At 40.1% G+C, this 22851-nt stretch overlaps 2 protein-coding genes across 17 annotated transcripts in view; one reads left to right on the plus strand and one right to left on the minus strand.

The window, feature by feature from the left end:
- ATP2B4 (ATPase plasma membrane Ca2+ transporting 4) overlaps positions 1–2791 on the plus strand; it is a 173454-nt gene extending 170663 nt beyond the window's left edge. Inside the window, exon 23 of the mRNA XM_083617964.1 lies at positions 22–2791. The gene's annotated coding sequence lies outside the window, so the exon portion shown is untranslated. The remainder of the gene's footprint in view (positions 1–21) is intronic.
- ZC3H11A (zinc finger CCCH-type containing 11A) lies at positions 1762–22822 on the minus strand. Of its 16 annotated transcripts, none has more exons than XM_083617981.1 (18): positions 22665–22822; positions 18817–18870; positions 17899–18102; positions 17505–17624; positions 15657–15780; positions 14562–14762; positions 13595–13711; positions 12792–12872; positions 12027–12128; positions 10874–10936; positions 10293–10388; positions 9186–9251; positions 7782–8285; positions 6936–7009; positions 6135–6453; positions 4699–4871; positions 4436–4500; positions 1762–3616 (listed from the first exon to the last, which is right to left on the minus strand). In XM_083617981.1, exons 3-18 carry the CDS (start codon positions 17950–17952, stop codon positions 3358–3360), a joined length of 2418 nt encoding a protein of 805 aa, XP_083474107.1. In that variant the 5' UTR covers positions 17953–18102; positions 18817–18870; positions 22665–22822; the 3' UTR covers positions 1762–3357. The 16 variants fall into 16 exon arrangements, with proteins under 16 accessions (XP_083474107.1, XP_083474105.1, XP_083474111.1 ...); XM_083617979.1 differs by having other exon boundaries at positions 22597–22818; XM_083617985.1 differs by having other exon boundaries at positions 13589–13711; positions 22597–22811.
- Between the last annotated feature and the right edge of the window lie 29 nt (positions 22823–22851).

Here is a 22851-nt window from a genome sequence, read left to right on the forward strand (position 1 = left end):
AAAACATCATTTTTAAACAAGATTTTGCCAAAAAAGCTCAGCAACTTTTGTGTCCGGATTTTCCCTTTTTGAAATATGGCAACCCTAGTAAAATGTTCGCCAAGTGTTTTCTTTAGACTGGATTGTGTCCATGAATTGTGCAAGAGACATTTCTGTATCCAGGAGAAATATTCTTATCTGCTTCCCTCTCCATTGATCTTTATAGGACACAGCTTGGGAGCACAGGAAGTAGTCTTAGAGAAAGGAAATAACAACAAAAAAGCCAGCTATGCATTCTACACTGGCTCTGGGTTGGTCCGCTGCTAGTCTTGCAGAGTTTCTCCAGGGCAACAACATGAGCTAAGTTGGAAGCCATGAAAAAGCATTTCCAGAGTCCAAATGTAACGTAATCTAGATGTTTTCAAGCTGTTGGTGTTCAAATGAAGCGAAACGGCATAGCAGGTCAAAACCATTTTCACCGGTGGCGTTATGAACACCTTTCCACCCTGTTACAAGACTAATCTACATGTAAATGACTCTTAACAAGTACATCACATGCTGGACACTAATTTTAAATCTGAGGGTTCAACTCAAAAGGTGAGTTTATATTGCATTCTGTTTGATGCAAGATTTCATTCCCCTGTAAACAAACCCAGATGGTATGAACCTAATCCAGTTATTTTCTGCTTCCAAATAAGTCACTTTAAGACTGCAGGCAGACTTAAATTAGTGTTTCCGATGGGGGATTTCTCTCCCAAGAAAATACTAGTTTAAAGGGGATTTTCCTCAGGATCACAGGAAAGGATTAAAGTATCCCTCTGCCTGCTGTAAGCCCAATAATTATTAGCATTCCCCCCCCTCGATAAAAAAATGCAATTTGCATACAAAACCATAGATGCTATAACAAAATGCCACATCTGCAACAATGCATTGTCCCCTTATACTATTCCCATTTACAAGGAGATTTGCCTGAACATCAGTGGTCTCTCTCCTTGAGCTGGCTTTTAGATGATAGATCAGTGGTGCCGTGCATTCTTTATCTTTACTTTTAACATTAAACAGACATTTAATTTAACTTGTTAATTCCAAGCATCCTGGGAGACATACTATTATTAATGCCCAGAGTTCTAAGGAGAATCCTATTTATAGAAATAGCAAATTTATTATGATTCTGCATCCTACATGATTATTTGGCAGCTTGGACCAGCTTGAGAACCTTTGCCCTGCCCTATCTTGCCTAAGCACATATACCTGAAATAATTTTCAAGTATTACCCTCCATTTCCTATTTTCCATGTGTTAGATTCTGGAATGTAAACTTGAGAGACCTCTTGTACTCTGTAAAGCATCAGGCATACTGATGATGCAGCATTAATAATCTATAACATGAGACACTAGGGAGCCTGGCAAGTTCTTAATAGTTTATGAACACTGAAATGTTACTCATGCAAATATACAACATTTTTTTATTCAACTATGTAGAAGCGCCTCAGAGGAGCAGACTACCCCTATTTTATGAAAGGTGAAAACTCACAAGTATGTAAAAAGAGCTATGATCAAACTCAGCAGATAAAAAATGTAAAGGACAGTGAGAATCTCACATCATAAACTTAATCCAATGAGCTATTTTTAGTGCAAGACTTTTTTTTAAAAGAAATCTGGCTCTTCAGTCCTTTTATGTTGCCATCTCAATTTGGGGCAAGTAAAAGCTGAGAAGCCATGACAAGTGGCAAATTTCTATTCTATTCTGCACAATGTTTTGGAAATAAAACATTGAAACACATTTCCGACATTAACTTTATTTGAAACACAAATACTTCTCTCTCCTGCAGACTGTTTAAAGAAATAGCAAACATATCTGATTCAGATGCAATGATTTAAATAGAAAACAAAAAGATGTACAGAAAGCAATGGGGTCTGTAGTTAAAAGCCTAGAGAGGAATCTCTTGTATGGGAAAACAAAAAAACACAAAAAATGAAGAAAAATGTCAACAAACAGAAGGTTCTGCATAAGCAGACACAAACTATTGCAAACTATTCACAGTCTCAAATGTCTGTTACTTTTGTTCACCGTAAGAAGTTCTCTGGTTTCCCACTTCTTTGGAGTAATGTGTCTGTCAACTAGCAGTTAATGCAGGGCAGCTTTTAACATAAATTTACAAGTATGACTCTATTCAACCATATTTTGCACAGGCAAAATTTCAATGTGAACTTGCAAAGCACAGGATTTCTCCAAGTTAAAGTGAATATATTTACAACAGAATCAAGCAAATTTTTATTCTTGGTAGGAACGCAACCAGAAAGATCCTGCAGATAACAATAGTCAAAATGTAATCATATGAAATATGGATGTAAGAATGATAGGGTATACAATACACCCAAGTCTCCACAGCTATGCTGCGGAGTTCATGGAACACTGCCGAATAAAGATCATTGGTGGGGCTTCAAGTGCTGAACATGGGTACAAAAGTTTGCAGGTGGGCAGTTTCAGAACCACAGCTGAGAACTGTGTGGATTTGGCAGGGAAGAGTGCATATATATATGGTTTACCTGGTTTACCTGCCAAAAGGCAGCATTCCGAAGCTTTGTTTTAAATGACCGGTGCAATATCAGCAAAAAAGGCCATCAGTTCAGGAAAAAAGAACAAAACCTGAGAATAACCTCACATGCCCTTGTAGGGCATGTTTTAAAAACAATAATTATTTTTAATGAATATAGGTACACACACAAAAATTCTTAGCTTTTGCCTTATGGAGTTTATGCCTGCTAGTGGAAACTAGTCTAAATGGTACAGAATAACAGTGAGGAAGATTTTTTTTTTTTAAAGTTCAATATTCTTTCCTTCTTCCTAAAGCCACGCTTGCCATGTGGAAATAAGTTCGGATGGAGATTACTACATTTCTGCTCTTCCTCATTTTAAACTGTACTGGCTCTAGAATCAAATTTGAAAATATAATTGCATGACTCAAAGAGCTGACACAGTAACTTGGAAATACAGAAATTACCCTTTAAAAAATCACAAAGCAGCAGCTGTGAAACAGACACTGAGGTTTGCCACAAGGCTGGAAAACAAAATGTGACAGTTAAGTAACAAAAATATATACAGGAAGGTTGTTGAGTCAACAAGTGGACCCTAGTTGAAATGTTCGTGGTTTTCTCAAAGTATTTCAGGTGGGCAGGATAGTAACAAGACAGTCATATAGGAACATCTCTCTGACCAGCAGGGCAATACAGGACAATCAAATGCAGCCAATTTCTTTCATCAGTTCAAGTGTGCTTTAAGACTTGCCATAACTTCACCAAGAAAAGGGTAATCTTGGTTATCCAACAAAATATACAACATTTATTTTCTCTCAGAATAAACCATATGGGGATGAAATCAGCTGTCAATCATTTCAGAAAGTTCAAGCAAGAGGTCGTCCTCATCTTTTCCTGGGTCCAGATCAATCTCTGCTTCCAGTTTGCCTCCTGAGATTTCCCATATCAGCTTTTCAAAGTCATCGTCTACTGAGGTGGGTGTCTTCCCAGGTCCTGTTGAGCTCAGTCTGCGTGTCTTTACTGCTGCATGGGAAGAGGTTGCACCTGCTGTCTCTGCTTGCAACGTGGAGGCTGCCTGGTTCTCCATATGCAGTTCGGAGCTTCACAAAGAGGGAAAAGATAACAATATGATACATCTCCAAGGGGGAAACAGATATCCTGTCTGGACGTGGGGAACCCTTAGCCCCAGTAGAATGGTGTGATATTAATAAGCTGCGCAGGAAGTTTCTCCTCTAGCAGCAGACAGGTCATAAGTTAGTTACAAATCTGAAACTTAAATAGGCAGGATGCAGGTACATAAAGAGTAGAGATAATATTCTTATATGGGAATTCAAGCAACATTTGGGAGGGGGGTGTTGTGCAGGGCAACATGTATAGTTGGTGTACACTAGCCCATCCTTGCTGCCACATTTCCACCAATATGCAATATATAGGAAGGTCTGAATTAAGGATCTTGCTATCTCCTCAGTGCAGTAGGATCTGAAGAGTGAAAGCTTGGTAACATTTGACTCTATCTTGTTGACAAAATTAAAATTAGTACAATGGGAAATAGTCACAATTTGTATTAATTTCTTTTAAGCTGCTTCAAGTATTATGATCTATTACTGGCCTAACTGTATTTCTTCAGAATCTGCCACTACAGTCTTGGAATTTTCAATATGAACTTCACTATATCCCAGATTCCTATGGCATTAAATTTAATTGAATATATTCCCAGTGCCTGTTACCTGGACCTCCACTTGCAAACCTACATGGAAAGAAAGCTGAAGGACCTTATCCTAATTTTCATTTGATCTCATTTGAGTAATGACTAGTAAACATTCAAAGTCAGCTTGCACAACTGTTCCAAGGGACAATCTCAGTGACATATAATAGGGTGATAGATAGATAGATAGATGATAGATAGATAAAATAATTACCTGTTAGACTGCACTCTCTCAGGAACAACGGCTTCTGTGGCTTCTGGAAGACTAGGAGCACTTGCCTGAGAGAGGGGGAAAAAGTTTGTGGCAGGTTTTTCTCTCTCCATCATCATTATGCTGTTTTAATTCTTGAGCATCCATCTTATTACCCCCCTGCAAAAAAGCCCACCCCGCTACTTATCTCAAAGTGCAAAGTTACAGCACAAGCTAATACTTTCAGCTATCAGGTAGTCTCCAGCAGCACGAATCCATCTTCTTACCAGGGCTGTGTTTTCAGATGGGTGCTCCTTTGTGTTTGCGCTTGGGATGAGACTCAGAGGCTTCACTGCAGCAATAACAGAAGGATGACTCTCTGATGCTTTGCGCTTCAGTGCCTGCTTTGCTGGAGACACGGGCTTCACCCCAGATGGTTTCACATTCACTTTTGGTTTGGCTAGAATATGAAAAAGCAACTCAAGGTTAGTCCGTGAACACAGAATGGCAATGTTACTCTTCTCTCTCCCTTTTTTCCATAATAGCACATTTTAAAACCAAAAACAGCACTTCTCTTCCTCCGAGACCTTTTTTAGAAATGTCAGATCTGTAATTACGAAAAGATTCGGTGCTCTTTGCACATGGCAGTTCTCTATCTACATGAAAAATGCAGCATCCTGCAAAGGGCTTTTTGACCTATTGCAGACCCTCCATGTGTCCTATTTTCCAGGGACATCCCTGATTTAGAGAAGCTGTCCCAGTTTCTGATTTGATCCTGGAATGCCCTGCTTTTCCTTAGAATGTCCCTATTTTCACAGGAGAAATGTTGGAGGGTAGGGACTTCTCTGACCCCTGAGCTGTCTGAAGGCTATCCTGTATAGGGATTTTTAAAAAATGTTTAATGCTTTATTATTTTTTATATATGTTTGAAGCTGCCCAGCGTGGCTGGGCCAACCCAGTAAGATGTGTGGGATATAAATAGTAAAATTATCATTATGGAATGGGAAGTCCCTATTTTCATCAGAGAAATGTTGGAGGGTATGCTATTGCAACTAAGACTAAGAACGTGTCTTTGCCACAAGTGCAGAAGCATACAATTCGGGCATGTTGGACAGTGCCCAGATATGATGCTATCAAATCTCCCACATCCAGAGATTGTCTAGCAGTGAGTGAGAGAGAGCAAGTGCAGCTTCATGCCATATACCAAGAGGGGTCCAGTTACCTGGCTAAGCAGTCGCCAGGACTTCCCAGAGAAACTCTGGGCTTCAGATTTGTCCCTTTAATACCATACATCCTTGTGCCTTTGTCTCAAGAGTAAGCAACGCAGGTTGATAGTATGAGACAGAAAAGGCTCTGATTTCCATAGGCATTAAAATAGTTACAGCTGTTGCCCAGATTACATTTTGAAGCAACTGGGAACACACATGCTATCTCAGAGATAGATGAAAGCTCAAGATGTTTTGCCAATTCCAGAGTGTGTGTATCAGTATTATGCAAGAATATTCATCCCATCCCTTTGCGCCTGGGACATGTAAGTGGAATGTGGGAGTATGCTTAAGAATACACACCTTGTTACTTAGCTCATGGGGCAATGCTGAAACTTAAAACAAGTAGGAACCTAGATGGCAGAAATTTAAAAGCCTCTTGTTCTACCTCTTATGAGCAGCTTAAGGAAGCCAACCTTTTTTTGACTCTTGATTACCATCAAGGTGTTGCTGTTTACCTTTAATCTTTCGTTCTACAGGCTGAGCAGAAAGTCTCGACTCCTCTGACCCCACGTTCTCTGGCCCTGCCTCCTGGGATCTCACCAGCAACCTCTTTGTAAGTGGACGGCTTTTCCCTGTTGTCACTGGGGATACAGGATTTTTCGCCCCTGGGGCCTTCCCTTCTGCAGTTTCTTCCCCAGCAGATGGCACAGTCACTTGCTCCTCCTGGGGCTTCCTCTCTTGCTGCTGTTTTAGCCGTTGCTTCTCCTTCCTTATCTCCTCCAAGCTCTTCACCTGGACTTTAGAATGTGAATTGCTCATGCCGTCATTCAAAGGCTGAGTAGACAATGAGAAATAAAGGGGTGAGAAAACAGGTGCTTCCCAGGGAAAGCGCCCCCCCCCCAATATTTCAGTATCTTGACATGCTTCTTGGGTGGCCTGGCTCTGGATAGTGCTCAGGATTTCTTACTTCTGTTTGTTTTTACTTTTTTGGCTTTTTATAACCATGATGCAGTCATAGTCTGGGGTTGTCTGTCAGAAAAATGATGCCCCATTGTGTTTCTTGGTGGCATGATGTGCCCTTCATAATAGGCTGTCAAAATATATTATGCTGAACTTTGGCCCAGAGCTGATTAGCTAATGGGATCTAAATGGGGCTAGAAGGGTGAGAAAGCAGGGTTTGTGTATCATGTGATGGCCAGTCCTGACATAGATGTCTAATGGCAGTTTCCAAAGATGCTAGATGATAATGAACATGCATCAGTAGCAAGGCCTGTTTTTCAACACAGAATGTATTGTGTACCAAAATGAAGACTTACCTTCGCAGTGGCATCTGATGTAAAACTTCTTGGAGAGGACTTCAGCTCTAGATGTTTTTTTTCTCTTCCAGGAGCTGTTAAAACACCACATTGATCATTCTAAAAGGAGAATTAATTCTCCTGAGGCACAGCTATTTCCCACCTTATGAGGACAGGTAAATTAGGTGGGTGAACACCACACTCAGCAGTCTTCTATTTTGCTTGAAATGCTTGCTACCTTCCAACACCAAGGTCCATGAAGCACTACAAGCAAGGCAATTCATCTCAATTCCTCAATTTTTGAGGAACACATCCTGCCCAGACACATCCTATCCCGTCCTGAACTAGAAAATGTGCATAATGGTGACATGCCAACAGGCTGATTATTTAAGTTACTTCCCAGCTGAAAATACTTGTTTTTTCCAGAAATATTTGTTCTGGCATTAGTTACAGGCTCCTACAAAGTGAACTGGAAAGTGTATCCCCACCTGAATTTAAGCTCAAAAAAATGTGCAATCCCATTGGCTGAAATACTGAAAAAATGCAGGAAGGATACTTGCAGGGCAGGAGAAAGAATGCTTGATGCCTCCTGCCATTGCCAATACTCTTCTCCTATGAATACCCTACTCATGCTTTTTCCCTTCCCTTACTCTGAGCTCATTTCAGAGCCATGTGTGGATGTCAGCACACTACAGTATGTTCTGCAGCTGAAGTTCCTGATATTGCTCTACCCCTATGTTCCAGCAGTCAAATCTATCACGAGTATTTATACCAATTTTATCATTTATAAAAAATATGCTTCAATATGCATTCTGAATATGAGTATTTAGTAGTAAAATGTTGCTACAAACAGGACATGCATAGTACCTGTTGGCTTGGTAATGCATAACTGTCTCCTCCCAACTGGAGTTCGGTCAGGTTGCATCTGCGTCTTTGAGGTGTTCTCCCCACTTTGCTGCATTCGGAGGGCTTTTTCCTGCTTGATTTCCTCTAGAGTTTTGATGCGCACCTCCCTAAAGTCCTTGGCTTTGTCAGAAGGCTCCTCCAGCTTTCTTCTGCTGGAAACAGCTGAACCCAAAGAGCCTTGCTTCTGGGGCTCACCCTCATGCTTTGGTCCAGCAAGGCTCCCTTTTTCAGCTTTTTTGCGCTCCTCTTCCATTTGCCTCTGCTTCTTCTCAGCCAGGACCTCTGAAAAGGTTTTGATCCTGATGGCAGGAGACGGTTTTGCCACTGCATTGGGATCTTCAATTGTAAAAGTTACTTGAACCTTGGGTTTGGGATGAATTTCTCCCTTTCTTTGGCTAGCCTTCTCCAAACGGATTTCTTCCAGTGTTTTCACACGAATTTCACCGGCTGGTTGGGCAGCATTCTCTACACCACAAAGCAAAATGAAAAAATGCACAATAGAATTAATTAGTTTGCATTTTTATGTTAGTCAAAATGTCAACTGTTCTAGGCTCTATATACTTTTGCTCCCAAAAGATGCGGTATCACTCTGAGAGTTTAACAATCTGCTTCTTATCCCCCAGCCTCATTCTAAATGGGCTTCCCTCAAGATGTACATGTCATATTTCAACCCTTGCCAGTTTTTTGCATACTGAAGTAGATTATCCAGTCAAAAAGTGAGCAGTATGTAAAACATTGCTGAAGAACCAATGCTGAGAGCAAGATCTCATTCCATAAAGGAGCTTTAAATTCAGGAGGTAAGAAAAAAGAACAGTTGCAAGCTAATCTTTTTGTGACATGGGCCTTTTATAGATTTTAGCCTTTTATATATTAGGTAAAGGTAAAAGGACCCCTGACCATTAGGTCCAGTCGTGGCCAACTCTGGGGTTGCGGTGCTCATCTCACTTTATTGCCCAAGGGAGCCGGAGTACAGCTTCCGGGTCATGTGGCCAGCATGACTAAGCCGCTTCTGGCGAACCAGAGCAGCGCACGGAAACGCCGTTTAGCTTCCCGCCAGAGTGGTGCCTATTTAACTACTTGCACTTTGACGTGCTTTGAACTGCTAGATTGGCAGGAGCAGGGACCAAGCAACGGGAGCTCACCCCGTCGCGGGGATTCGAACCACCGACCTTCTGATCGGCAAGTCCTAGGCTCTGTGGTTTAACCCACAGCGCCACCCGCATCCCTTTTTATATATTATTATCACATTAAACTCTGTGAGGTTTACTTCTGAGTAGAGTAGCTTGGATTGCACTAAGGCAAAGATCCACCTGCAAGAAATAGGGAGAGGATATCCCAAGGTACTCCAATAAAACCAATTGTTACCTGTTTCCATATTGTTCTGCTCAGATGGTAATCCTAGTCTCTCTTTAAGTGACAAGGGAACTTGTACTGCAGAAAGAAAGAATAAAATGGTGAAGGAAGTTACACAGGAGTCTCCTGTTTTGTTCTCCTACAGCAATCTTCCTAGTGCCTTGGACTACAACTCCCATCATTCCTGACAATTGGCCATGCTGGCTGGAGCTGAAGGGCTGAAGGTTGAGGAAGCTGACCTATGGCTTCACACAATAAATTGTTTCATATGGCTTGCTTCACCCTCCAGCCCAAGAAGTCTTCATAAGAGAGATGTTGAACTGTGATGGGAGAAAGACTTCACACTGGCCATCAGACAATGGCTTTTTCCACCTGCCTTGCCCACCCTCCATCCCTAAGAGCCTTTCCCAGACCATGACTTTGAGAACAGCAGAAGCACCTGGGAAGAGAGGAGTTCCAGGGTATTTTAAAAATTAATGTTATAATTTGTCTGTCCTTGTTTCTCAATTTGATCCTTTTACATGGTTTTGTATGTTTTGTAGCATTTTATGCATCATGATTTGTCATTATTTTTATTGATTACAGTTTAGCAATTCTTAAATTTGATAGTAGTTGTTTCTTTTAAAGTTATGCTTTTATTATGACTTTTTTGTATTGGATCAGATTGTTATCAGGTATATGATCTTTGCTGTCTATTTTGTTGTTTATTCAGCTTGTAAACTGCCTTCTGTATAGTAATATAGAAAGGTGGTATACAAATTAAAAGTGAAATGAAATACTATATGTTTTCTGCAACTCAAAAGAACCACAAATGAACTGCAAATAGATCTACTATTCTTAAAAAAAAAAGTCTCTATCAAAGCAATTACATTTTATGCCCTGTGCACAGATCACCTTGACTATGGAATTTGGAATACTTTGTGTACATCACTGCATGGAGACAGCATACAAGATTTTTGAAACAAACAACTGCTAATATGGCCTTTCCATTATATGCATTTGATTCCTCATCCCTGATAAAAACAGGAGTTTCATTGACATTTTAGAACAATTTCACTTAAACAGGCTTGTTGCACTACAAAAGAAGTAGAACACATTTTACTATTTAAACAAACCTACCTCTCTTTGGTATTTTGTCTGCATTCTCCAAGGAGTCTACTTTCTTTCCCAGTCTTTCAGCAAGGCTACGTTTTAGGGGGAGACCACTCTCAGAAACTAACAGTAAAAAGAGAAGAAAGAAAGATTATTGTCAGGCTTTTGTTTTTTTGCTTTCAGCTATGCTTGCTACTTTTAGTGGCAATTACATCCACATCAGTCTTATGATACTGAAAGACACATTTAGTGAACATTTTGCCTAGAAAGATAGGGCAGAGATATACATACACGTGCACACACATTGTGGCAGCGCAAGAGGCAGATGAGTGTGATAAGAGCTGATACCGGTCTAGTTTTTACACAGCTCTCCACTGAAATGTCAAGAAAAATGAAAATCCTCCTTGGCGCAGATTCTATGCTGTGCCATAAATGGCATATACTTTAATACAGTAATTTAATAAATCATCAAGGTTCAAAAACAGGGGGGGAAATGTACCCATGATCAGAACTTTTGTGCACGTATGCACCTATGATGGAAAAGAATGGATAAGGCTGATATGTTAATAGACAAGCAGGGTTTTTTAATTCTACATGCTGGTTCTCACCTGTAGAGGATTTCCGTTTTCCCAATCTCTCTGCAACAGTCAATCGAATCTGAGGCTCTTCACCTGACAAAAATTAAGGGCAAACAACTTTAACAGATGTCTGAAGTAAACCAATTGCTTTAATATATGTATTAATATGTAGTGGTTTTTTCCATGCAAAACTGTTAAAGCCTCTTGGCTAATAAACAAACAGTACCTATACAGCAGTTTATTTACTTGCAGTAGAACCTGCATTTGACCAGAAGATTAACACATGCAAATTTAGTTGATAAGTACAGGATACTCAACTCAATGGGATCCACCCACACAATGGTAAGGTGATATAAAGGCAGATTGCAAGCAAAGATGCCTAGATTCAGATAACTGCTCACTATCACATGTCTTTCACCTTTTGTCAAACAAACAGGACAGGGTGACCATAGGTGAAAGAGGCAGGAAGATCACACATGACAACCCTCTTGTTAAACAAACAAATGGGATGGCCAGTTTATCCCATTTCTCACTATTCTTAAAGTGATTATAGAAATTGTAAGAATCACTCATTTCACAGCCCCTCCCCTCTCCATCACAATGAATTGGCAAAAAAGGGTATAAAAAGACCATTAGATGAAAAGGTTAGCTAGCTCTCCCAGCTCCAATACAACAGAACTTACCCAGCACTTCCTAGGACTCTGCACCCTACTGCTTTGCTTTAAGGACAGGTATACTTTCCTTTTCCCCTTCCCTTCTTGTGTGGGTTTATGGCAAAATTGTCACCTTGCTTATGTAGGTGTTAGAATAGTTAGGGTATTTTCTGCTCTATAAAGTCTGCTTGTATTGTGATTTGCTACTCGCTTAGACTGTAACTTTGCTATCTAAAGCAGCATTATATATATATATATCTTCTGTCACTCCTGATTTATTTATTAAACTAAACTTCCTTTATTTCTTTGTGAGGGTTTCTTGTAGGAATAAGATTAAGGATTAACACACATCCGTAATAAGTGCACGTCATCACTCCAGCAAAATATCCTAAACCTCTCAGCAGTGTGTTTATGAACATACATGAGTACACATTGTAACATTGATGCTAATCGATAAAGAGGAAGGGCATTTCCAGAAATGCCACACCTACCAGAGCTGCTGAACTGAATACAAACAGAATTACACTTACCTGGCTTTGTAGATAAAGTTACAGTTCTGACCACAGTCCGTACATTTTCTTTTTCTGGGCCTGGATGGGTCTGAATCTGAGCAGAAACTTCAGAGGGGTTGTCTGAGAAGAGCAAGACAAAGCTATATTAAGCTGCACTGCCACCACTATTTGGCATCTCATGAATTTGTGGTTGAGATGCAATTTGAGGCTTCTAAGTTCACACTCTTGGCTACTATACAATGCCAACAGTAATGCATTGGTGCCTTAGGGTATGTCCAATCCAAAATTCTTTTTTTCTTTGAATAATCATCAAACAACCTCCACTAGCCACCACTTAATTGCTATGATTCAATTGTAGGGCACAAAACTGCTGACTCAATGATCACTGGGACATCCAAGGCTACACATAAAGGTAAACGGACCCCTGACTGTTGGGTCCAGTTGCGAACGACTCTGGGCTTGCGGCGCTCATCTCGCTTTATTGGCCGAGGGAGCCGGCGTACAGCTTCCGGGTCATGTGGCCAGCATGACTAAGCCGCTTCTGGTGAACCAGAGCAGCGCACGGAAACGCCGTTTACCTTCCCGCCGGAGCAGTACCTATTTATCTACTTGCACTTTGGCAGGAGCAGGGACTGAGCAGGGATTCGAACATTAGCATTTGCAAGGCTCTAAGCAAAAGCAAGCAACAGCCCACCCTGGACTTCTAATAATAGACACTGCAACAATGAGGGTGCCCAAACGTAATGCTGTGGAATATCCTCACAATTACAAAGGTCAACTCACCACCTTGCTTCTTTGATTTTTCCTTCATTTTTTTTGACTTGATCTCATCAAGGGTTTTGATTCCAAAATTCAAATTATCAACTGCAAAATGTGAAAATCTGAGTAAGCGGATAAATTTCTCTCAAATACGAAAGCACAGAAAACAAGCTCAAAGTTAGATAGCCTGTGAAAATTTATTCCAGGGGTGAGAACCTGTGGCCCTCCAGAAGTCACTGAGCTACATTGCCCATCGCATCTAATCATTGTTTGTACATGGTGGCTTAGGATGATGGGAGCTGGAATCAAACATCTGGGGTGCCACAAGCAAACTTGGCAATTTCAATGTTTTTAGCTTTGTTTACTCTATACAAGTATAATCAATATGCTAAATTAGATCACTCTCTGGGGCACCAGCAAATTTTCCATTGCAAACTGAACATGTTCTGATGCACATTACCCTAAACATACAGAGGAAATATTTCCAGAAAACTTTCCACAACACTTCCTGCGGACAAAAAATATTTGTTGGTTTTTTTGTTCCCATCTTTCTGCATAGCGCCTATATCCTTTCCACTCTCTATACCCCATCTACCTTCCTGCACCAGCACATTAATGTCCTTCTCACCAATACTTGCTTTAAAAACTAACAAACAGCATTTATGAAAACATACTTTGCAAGTCCTCGATTGCAAGAACTGAAATATAAACACACACTGAAGCAAATAAACAATCCAACCCAAATGATGAATGTAGGTATCCTTGGCCAAAATCCCTTGCTAAGGGTCCACTCAGTTTATTTTGAGCATATTAGTTCCTACCTTTACCTTGTTTTGTGCTACTTGCTGATTTCCGAGTAGAAACTACCCGCAATCCATTAGAAACCTCTGCAGAGGGTTGTTGAACGGGCATTTTAGATTCATCACCTTCTTCCGATAATTGATCTGAAAGAAGTAACATTGCTACTCTGAGTCCATTCTTATTTATTCAGAAGTAAGCCCACTATGTCCAGTGAGACAGATTCCCAAATGTGCATAAGTCTTAGGCTGCATTGATTTATACCCATTTACCTGGAAGCAAGCTCCCCTGAAATATGTCAGACTTAATTCTGAGTAGACATGTATAAGTTAGAACTGTGAGTCAAGTAAAACTTCATTTGGATTGTCGCACCTGCTTAGTCAAGTAAGATCAGTACAACATGCAATTCATTAAAAGGTAGGCAGAGGTTCTATGATTTGCCAATTAAGTTTTGCTACTCTCAAATGCTATAGGGTGGAAACCTCCCCACTCCATATGCTCCAGAGGACTGGAAGAAGCACCAGTGGAAGAAATGTTTCAAGGTGCTGGGATAATGCTAGGGTTGCCATATTTGAAAAAGTGATAAACCGGAGCTGGGGGGGGGCAGAGTTGTTGAGCTTGGACGTTTTTGAGCTATTTGTGAGGAACATCGGCAAAAACAACACTGATGGTTGTCAGCAGCCATAAGTCCGGATTTCCCTGGACATTTTGCCAATTTCCGCCCAGACACTGCTTGTGGCTGCAGTATTTGGGGTGTGTTCTGGAAATTCCAGGTGTATGGCAACCCTAGATAATACCCAATACCATCACCTGCTTTGACGTATTTATTGTTGTTTTCATCTTGATTTTAATTTACTTTAATTTTTATATAAGTTGTTAGGCACTCTGAGGATCTGCAGGATGAGGTGGGGTATACACTGAAGCAATGACTGCATTAATGATATGCACTGAAACAACGGAGAAGCATCATGCTTTAGGGAACTATATTTTGCTCACCATCATCATCTTCATCATCATCTGCAGCATTGATAACAACTGGTGGATGAGTGGGGCTTGGTACATTTTCAGAACTTTCCACCTTCATTACCCCACGCAGCTGAGGAGATGGATTGGACTGAACAGAAAGTTTATTCTGTTGCAATGAAATCTGTGTAGCCTTCATCTCCTCTTCCGTAGGTTCAGGCACGTTTAGAACAGCTTTAAACAAAAATGCACAAGAATCTATAAACTACAAGTTGAAAACCATTATCAATAATATAGATAGGTATCTGATCCATCGTGTGTAAAATCACTCCAGTAATATCAAAATCATTCTGCAAAGGATTGTGACCAATATTAATATAATAATTTTGATACTTAAATTTGGGGGGGAAATCTCCAGTAAGTGGTGGCCCTATTCCATCTTGCTTACACACACATCTACACTAAAGACCATTCTTATGGATCAGATCTAGCATTCACAAACACGGGTCACCTAATGCTTCTAGGAAGTTAACCATAAAGAAATGATGGTGAAAGTATTTGCCCTGTTGTATGTTAAATACAAACAAGTCAGCTAGTTGTCTCAAAGAGTTTCCTAGATGGTTATAGCAATTTAAATAGGGAGAGGAAGGGCTGAAGGGTTGTGGTTAAAGTTATGTAAATCACTTTTCAGAGTGCTGTGTTCACACGGATGTCTTCAAGCTGCAAGTAGGACAGCTATGGGGAACCTTTGGCCCTCCAGATGTTGGTGAACTACAATTCCCATCAGCCCCAGCAGGCGTAGCTAAAGGCCAGGGAAGTGAGTTTCATTCCAGCAACATATGGAGGGTCAAAGGTTCCTCACACCTTCAGTAGTATTTGGGTTAACAACAACAAAAACAATGTTGTGAAGCATCCACCTTTGTGCAATAAAGAATGTGTCCCTGCATAACCTTTATCTACTGTATTCCTGCTGGATTTTTTTTGATGCACTGCTGGAGGGAAAAGTCAGGCAAGTATGGCTTTCCTTACAGCACCTACAGAAATGTGGAAGTCTGAAGAAAGAATGCAAGATCTTTTGTAGATAGGTAGGGGTAAAGAGACATGCCGAAAGGTGAAATTACAACTCACTCTTGCTTGGAGGTAAGAAAAGCCCATCCACAAAACGTCCCTTATTGTGGTGGAATGCACAGTTCATCTTCTGACAGCCCACTGGCTGATTCTCCCAAAAGCATGGGATCTCACTGCGCTTTTTCTGAAGACAAAACATAGGCTATAAGTGTACACTAGGAACAACCTGCAAGTCCACAACGTAAGTTAGTAACACACTGAGATGGTATCAGCAACATAACCTTTACAGCCTATAATTTATCAGGAGAAGAACTGATAGTGCAAATATTATTTCCCATTTCATTTAGGACAGGCAGTCATCTGTGAAGAGACTACTTAATCACAATGGCCAGGATCCAAAGGGCTGCAGTGTTCGAAACGCCCATTGTTCTAGGCGCATTTTGCAACAGGGAATTTCATTAACACGAGCAGTTTCTGAGCTCTGGGCACAGATTTCAAATTAAGGCTGCACAGTGGGAGGAAAGGGGGACCCTTTTCTGCCTCCCCACTTCCAACCACTTTCTGAAGACTGGAGAACAGACTGTCTTAAGAATATTAGCAGGATGGGCAGGGGAAGCATGGCTATGTTTTTTGCAGTCTTCAGGTGAGGACTAGATCATGGGAAAAATGAACATAAGATTTTAGCTGCAGTTCATTCATTTTCAACTTTGTATTCTTGTTATTAAAAAAGCATGCCTAGACATTCCGTTGTTGTGCCCATAACCTAGGTTTAAGGTGCCATTTAGCTCCTAGCTTTCATATCTCAATTTCTAACACTGGGTGCATGTGGAGTTCCACTCATGTACACCAGCTGTGCCGGCAACCTCTCTCACACACCCTGAAAAGCAGCCCTTCTGGGAAATACATGCTGTACCGATGCATGCAATGTAGCATAAGAGATGCAGCAGAGGTGAGATTGAGCAACACACATACAGTGCATATGTGAAACGGCTTTTCACTCACCCATAGGCTTTTTGGATCCTGGCCCATTATTATATTTCAGTTCTACCTTCCTATATCCTACATGATATCTTCTTTTCCTTCCAAATCCTACTCCCTGCCACACCTTTTGATAAGATAGACTAACTTTATGTTTACCCCACTATTGTTTAAGAATAGGGAATTACAGACCCTTTTGGTATGCACTGTTAAAAACAATCATTGTCAAAAACCAAATAGCATGTGCTGCACTTCCATTTTTTACAGCCATAGGGTAGGTCCTGCTATCACATTTCTTGTCCACACAGGTCACCCTGTTTCTTCCCAAATACATTCTCATGTGTACATAGTATGCAAACAAGGTAATGGGTTACTGGCAGAAATAACTGTGGGACACTAATTGCGGCCACAATTCATGCATTACATTTCTACAAGCTAGCTCATACTATGAAAAAGCTAGGACAACTCACATTGTGGACAAGGGAAAATATCTAAAACAGAGTTCACATGTTTCTTCTCTCATTTTTGTAGCTTTAATGTAAAAAAACACAGTCACCATATAATAAACCAACCCAAATAATAGCACCCCAAATTTGAATCAAGCTGGAAAGGTGCTTAGAGACTAAGAAACTCATGCTGGTAGTCTAAACATGGGAATCTCAAACTACTATGAACAGTTTCTTCATTTATAAGTGTATGTGTGTGGATATATTTTTTCAAAGCAAGGCAGGAGTTACCAAAATAACCTTGCAAACTTAAACTTAAACTAACAACTTGATAGCTCTAAATCATGCCTATGTCTTTACAGCTTTTAGGAAAATGTTGTATGCAAAAAACACTACACTTCAACAATGCACACAGTGTCTGTATTACAGACCCAGATATCAAGAGTAATCACACTGCTAGACTATATATTGAGACAATACTTACATCAATCTCCATGTGTCTAAATCGACAGACACTTCTGAAACATCGCTGCTCTTGCCAAAGCACACACACAGTTTCATTCCCCAGGGCAGCTTCACAGTGACGGAAGGGGCAACTGTCACCCTATGGAGAATGAAATATGGTCTTGGTAAGCAATACATACATTAAAAATCTGACTAATATAACCAAGGTTTCAGTGAACTGCATTTCCTATGCACAAAAGCAACTTTAAAGGTCTTACTACAACTTTGCATATTCCTCTTCCTGGCTACCAATAAAGTCACTAAAGGAAGGGACAGATGCCTTGGCTGGAGTCTATTGGGTGTATCAGGTTACATAATACTTATAATACTGCAAGCATGAATAAAGAAGACTAGAGGACAGGGGAAATACAAACCTTGGTACATGTGGAGTAGAAATAAAAGTAACAATCATCTCCTTGGTTAGACATATTCGGCTGAATCTTTATTGTCAGCTTATGTTGGAGAGACTGGTGGCTGAACAGAGGTTTACTATTCTCTCAGTGATGGCTGATCAGTTTGGTTTAACTGGCAAAACCTTCTATAGGCTGGATTTACTGGTATCTTCTTTTAAATATAATCTTGGAAAGAGATGAAGGAAAATAAAAAGAAAGCTTCATGTTACAAATCACAAGCTTTGCTACTCTTTTTTATTTCAATGGCACATAATAAGTTCTAAACCCCAGTAGGTTAGGTAAACACATTCTACTTTTATATATGTTATGAAAACTGGTTCCGAGTTTAAAAACAAACCACATAAATCTGTTTACCCTCCAATTTCCTGACATCCAATTTCTTTACATCATAGTAAGAAACACTAAAACGGGGGTGGCCAACATGGTGCCTTGCAGATGTTGGACAACAATTCTCATTAACCTCTGGACAGCATGGCCAATGGTGAGGGACAAGAAGATCTGTTGTCCAGCAACATCAGGAGGGCAAAATCCAGAAATATAGAAGTTTCATATTTGGCAACAAGCAGACAACACACATTTAATATTTTGGGAAGCTCAATTCCTATACCACCACTTCTTTGCTGACTGCTTAAAACAGATGGATGAGGTGAACTGACAAGAGGGGATGCTGAGATTGGGACGTGCGCCAAGCTGAATAATTAGAACAACATTTGCATATGCTATTGCAGAAACCTTGGCCACTGGGTGAAAACTGCTGCCAGCTAGTCATTTTGATAACCCTTCAAATTTTAGCAACTGCTAGGATATATCTTAAGCACCTGTTGAATTACAGTTCACACACTAAACCTTCCCAAATGAATACATTTTTCACTGAGATACCTTGGTAGGTTCAGCATGCAACTCTGTCTTCAAAGACTTCCAGTTATTTTTCTCCTGTAGGTCGAATCAACACTCAATCCATGAATTGATAATAACGGGATAAAGACTTTTCTTCCTCACATTTCCAGGGAACACATCTCATTCTCATTCAAAATTCAGACAGGGTGAATTACAACTACTGGAGAAAGCAAGTCCATTTGAACGGTCAGGAAGACTGGAGATAGTGAAGGTTAATTGCCTCTTCAAAATAAATTGTTCATTTAAAGATGAACTTGTGTTTCAAACTGGCTGCAAAGAAGATCCATCTTCCACAGCCGGAAAATTTTAAATTTTTTTTTAATTAAAACACATTTTTCAATTTCTGGTCTTCAAGATTTCTTCCACCTATTGGAAAAAAGGAAAAATCTTCCCCGCTCTTTATTAAACTGTATAGTTAAAAAAAAATACTTGTATGTATAAACACAGATATGTATATACACATAAGTATCCTTAAATACATTTGTGTTTATACATGCAACAATGTATATACAAGCATGGTAGTTAAATTTAAAGATTGAAATTTTGCAACAGAATGTTTCGAATTTGGGGAACTAAAAATAAATTGCCATACAAATTTCAGGCCAATCGTTTCCCACATAAGCACACAAATAGGTACATAGACATAGGGTGTACACATGATGTATGGAGTATTAAGACCGATTTTCAGACAAATTGGGATCCAATTAATGCAGAAACTAACTGCATGATGCAGTTTAAAAAGCAACAGGCTTAGTACTACAAAATCAACGCAACTGTTTGATTTTGCTGTCAAAATGTTATATTTGTTTTGTTTTTTCTGTACCTAATTTTGCTCAGTCCCCCAAACATCACTGCAAAGATACACCATAAGTCACTGTTTTTCAGTGATAAGGTTGAAAGGATACATCAGGTCCAACATCCTAGCAACCAATGCATCTTCAGTCACAAAGTGACCCAAAAGAAAAGAAATTGTTGATCCCTCTTTCAATGCCATTTTGAGTATATATTCCTTTTTTTCAAATTGAAGAGTGAAATGTTGGAATCTTTTATTCACACAAATGCTAACATATTTTTTTTGGGGGGGGGGGTAATTCTTGGCATGGTATTTCACCCAACTCTAAAATAGAGAGGGGAAAGTATTTTTAAAAGGAAAAAGAAGTAGTAGTCATGATGAATTTTACACAAGGGGGAATTATATATATACTACAACAATTAATTTTCATTATTATATTCTCTTCCCACCCAGTTTTTTTTATTTATTCAAACTTGATTTGCTTGCACTAAATGATATTGGTGCTTCACATGATCAATTCTGCAAGGAGAAAGATTCTGACAAATGCACAATACCTCTCTTTGCCATAATCAGCCCACATTTAGTGGCAACCAAACTATCCCCTTGGCGGGGAATTGCGCAAATACACGCATTATAAGCAGCAAATTAACTTTAGTTATTTCCTTTCTGTAGCCTTTTATTTTTATTTTTGCATACACAATCCCTGAATACAAAGTTCATTTCTGTACATACTACCTTAAGGCACATAAAAAATTGGTTAATTAAACTGCCTTTCCCAATTTAAGTACATGTTATAAATCAGTTTGTATATTATCTGCCATGGTTTAAGAACATACTGCACATCCAGCTCTGAGAACAATTATTAACTTCATTCAATATTACACTGTTTTAATATATAGGTGAAATCCGAGAACTGTTGGTGTCTTTCACCAATATATAAAAACCAACAATTTTTGAAAAGGTGATTGTTTTTCCATCCCCCCCCTCCAGTAAAAATAATGGGCATAGCTTCGATAGTAGGAATAGTACTTGAAAGCCAGATTCTCATGATGATGCTTACATCCTTGATAAAGCTGAGCAGTTTTGTGTTCAAATCGTACAAAAGCTTTTCAAAAGTCAACTGATGGTGGGCTAACTTTTGAGCTTATGTGAGAAAAAATGCAGTAGAATCACAGAACTGTAGAGCTGGATCACCCCCTGCAATACTCCCTTCTAGGAATGTAAACTGAAAGGTTTAGGCACAGGAACAGAAACTTTCATATTCTAATTCCTGTTCATACAGTGTCACATTATCTCCCTCACTCTGATTATCAAGCATACAGTTAACATCCCTGTCTCATTGCACATATTGAGAGTATATGTTCACAAGACACTTTGAAGGTCAAAAACCAGCTAGTGCTAATGATGGATAGCAAAGAGCAGCATTTTCATATGCACTTCAAATTGTCTTGAAGCACAGAACACAGATTTTATTCACTGTTCTCTTAAGCACCTCTCCATTTCATTGCAATGAGTAAGCACCATGCATGCCAAAGCCAAATGCCTGAATGAATATAAGTATATAAAGGAGCCATTTCCATATTGTCATTGTCAAATTCTGAAATGAGCTTATGTTCAGAGGTCAAGAAATTTGTTGCTCTGACATTCTGACAGCAAGGTAGAATAGAAGAATGGCAGTTGAGGTAATTTATGACCACTTGGGCCAATGCCCACCAATTTCTCAGCTTCCCCTATCAACATATGGGTTTCTGTTAACTAAGCCACCTTCGATACTATGATCTTTTTGCATGTTTTGAAAGGCACATGAATAGGATAAGCACCTCTAACTACAATAGCTTTAGAAAGTGCTGTCCATCTTTACTGCCATCTGTGCCAGGCTCTGCACTGGGAGGAAACAATGTACTCTTCAGTATTAAAGCCGCTGCATCTTCTCGTATCAGAAAGACTGGGGAAATTAACACACTAAATTAGTAGCTGCTCAACGCACAGAAAAACTTTATCACAATTATTACAGCTAATTCAGTTGCAAAGGGTCAGCAGTGGGAAGAACTAGTACCTAGTTTCAAACTGGATATACTGCAGATATTTTGGTTACAAAAGGTATTTTATGTCCTCTGCAACCATTGATCACCCTCATCTTCATTAAAATAGTCGTCTCTATGCTGCCTAGCAATAGCATGCAATGGCAGTTCTATTTTTCATCGCATTTTAAATTGCTTATCCTATGACATTATATTCCTAAAACATACTAGATGCACAGCTCAATCTCGGAGTGCAGCATGCACCAATGACAACAATCTGTTTTGGAAAAGAACCTCAAATGCCACCAGCTAAATGCCATGATAATCAGAGACTCTTTTTTTTGTCAACCAGAATTACTGTACTTCCTGGTTTTGCTATTTTTCAGTGTACTACTGAATCGCAATGCCAGAGAGTTCTGTTACATCAATAGCACTAGAAATGGCAGGTCTTGGCTTAATTTTATTTCATTTAAAAAACAAACAAACAACCCACTATTATTGAAAATCCCGCACTGTGGGATTTCCTTTGCCCTAGTTTTCTCATCTTTGGGATTAGGCCAGTTAATCCTAATGCCCTTTCCTAGATGGTCGCAAGGATCTGGGAGACTAGGAGGGAAAACCGAATTATCTAAACAAATCTTGAAGAGCAGGAAAACAATCGCTGTGGGAGGGCCGGAAAATAAATAAATAAATAAAGCGGGGCCGTACGGACGCCATTTATATGAAACGCAAAAGGAAGCAGAAAATGGAGTTAATTTAGGGGCAACCATAGATAAAATAAAATAAATATAAGGAAGCTGTCGCAGTCTCGGATAGGGACTCGGAACGGGCCGTTTAACAAAAGGAAGAGCGTAAATTTGAAAACAAAGAGGCCCTAGGCGGCGGGCCTACGGAGAGCCGCCTCGGCCAGGGAAACCCATGGAATCCTCTACGAAGCGGCCTTTATACCTATATCGGTGGCTGAGGGAAGGGGGGGCCCGGCCCCTTGTCACCCGCGCGCAGGGACTTTACCGAACCCCGAGAAGAAGCCGCTGTCGAAGTCGGGACAACAGTCCTCCAGTCACCTTCTCTCGTCTTCTTCTTCTGGACGGCAGACGGAACTCGAGGCGTCTACTTCAGCAACACCGCTGCCCTCCTCTAAGATGGCGCCTCTCACCAGGTTCCACCGACCCTGCCCGCAAGCGTCATGGCGGACGGGGAGGA

Source organism: Podarcis filfolensis (genome assembly GCF_964270895.1).
Source record: "Podarcis filfolensis genome assembly, chromosome: 6".
Classification (NCBI taxonomy): domain Eukaryota; kingdom Metazoa; phylum Chordata; class Lepidosauria; order Squamata; family Lacertidae; genus Podarcis; species Podarcis filfolensis.

Coding starts and splice junctions, on each gene's coding strand:
- ZC3H11A (XM_083617985.1), bottom strand. CDS start 17,952: ATGTCTAACCAAGGAGATGATTGTTACTTTTATTTCTACTCCACATGT. Junction 14,763..15,656: donor TTTCTTACCTCCAAGCAAGA/GTGAGTTGTAAT, acceptor TTTTGTTTAAAG/CTGTTCTAAACGTGCCTGAA. Junction 12,873..13,588: donor TAGCACAAAACAAGGTAAAG/GTAGGAACTAAT, acceptor CACATTTTGCAG/TTGATAATTTGAATTTTGGA.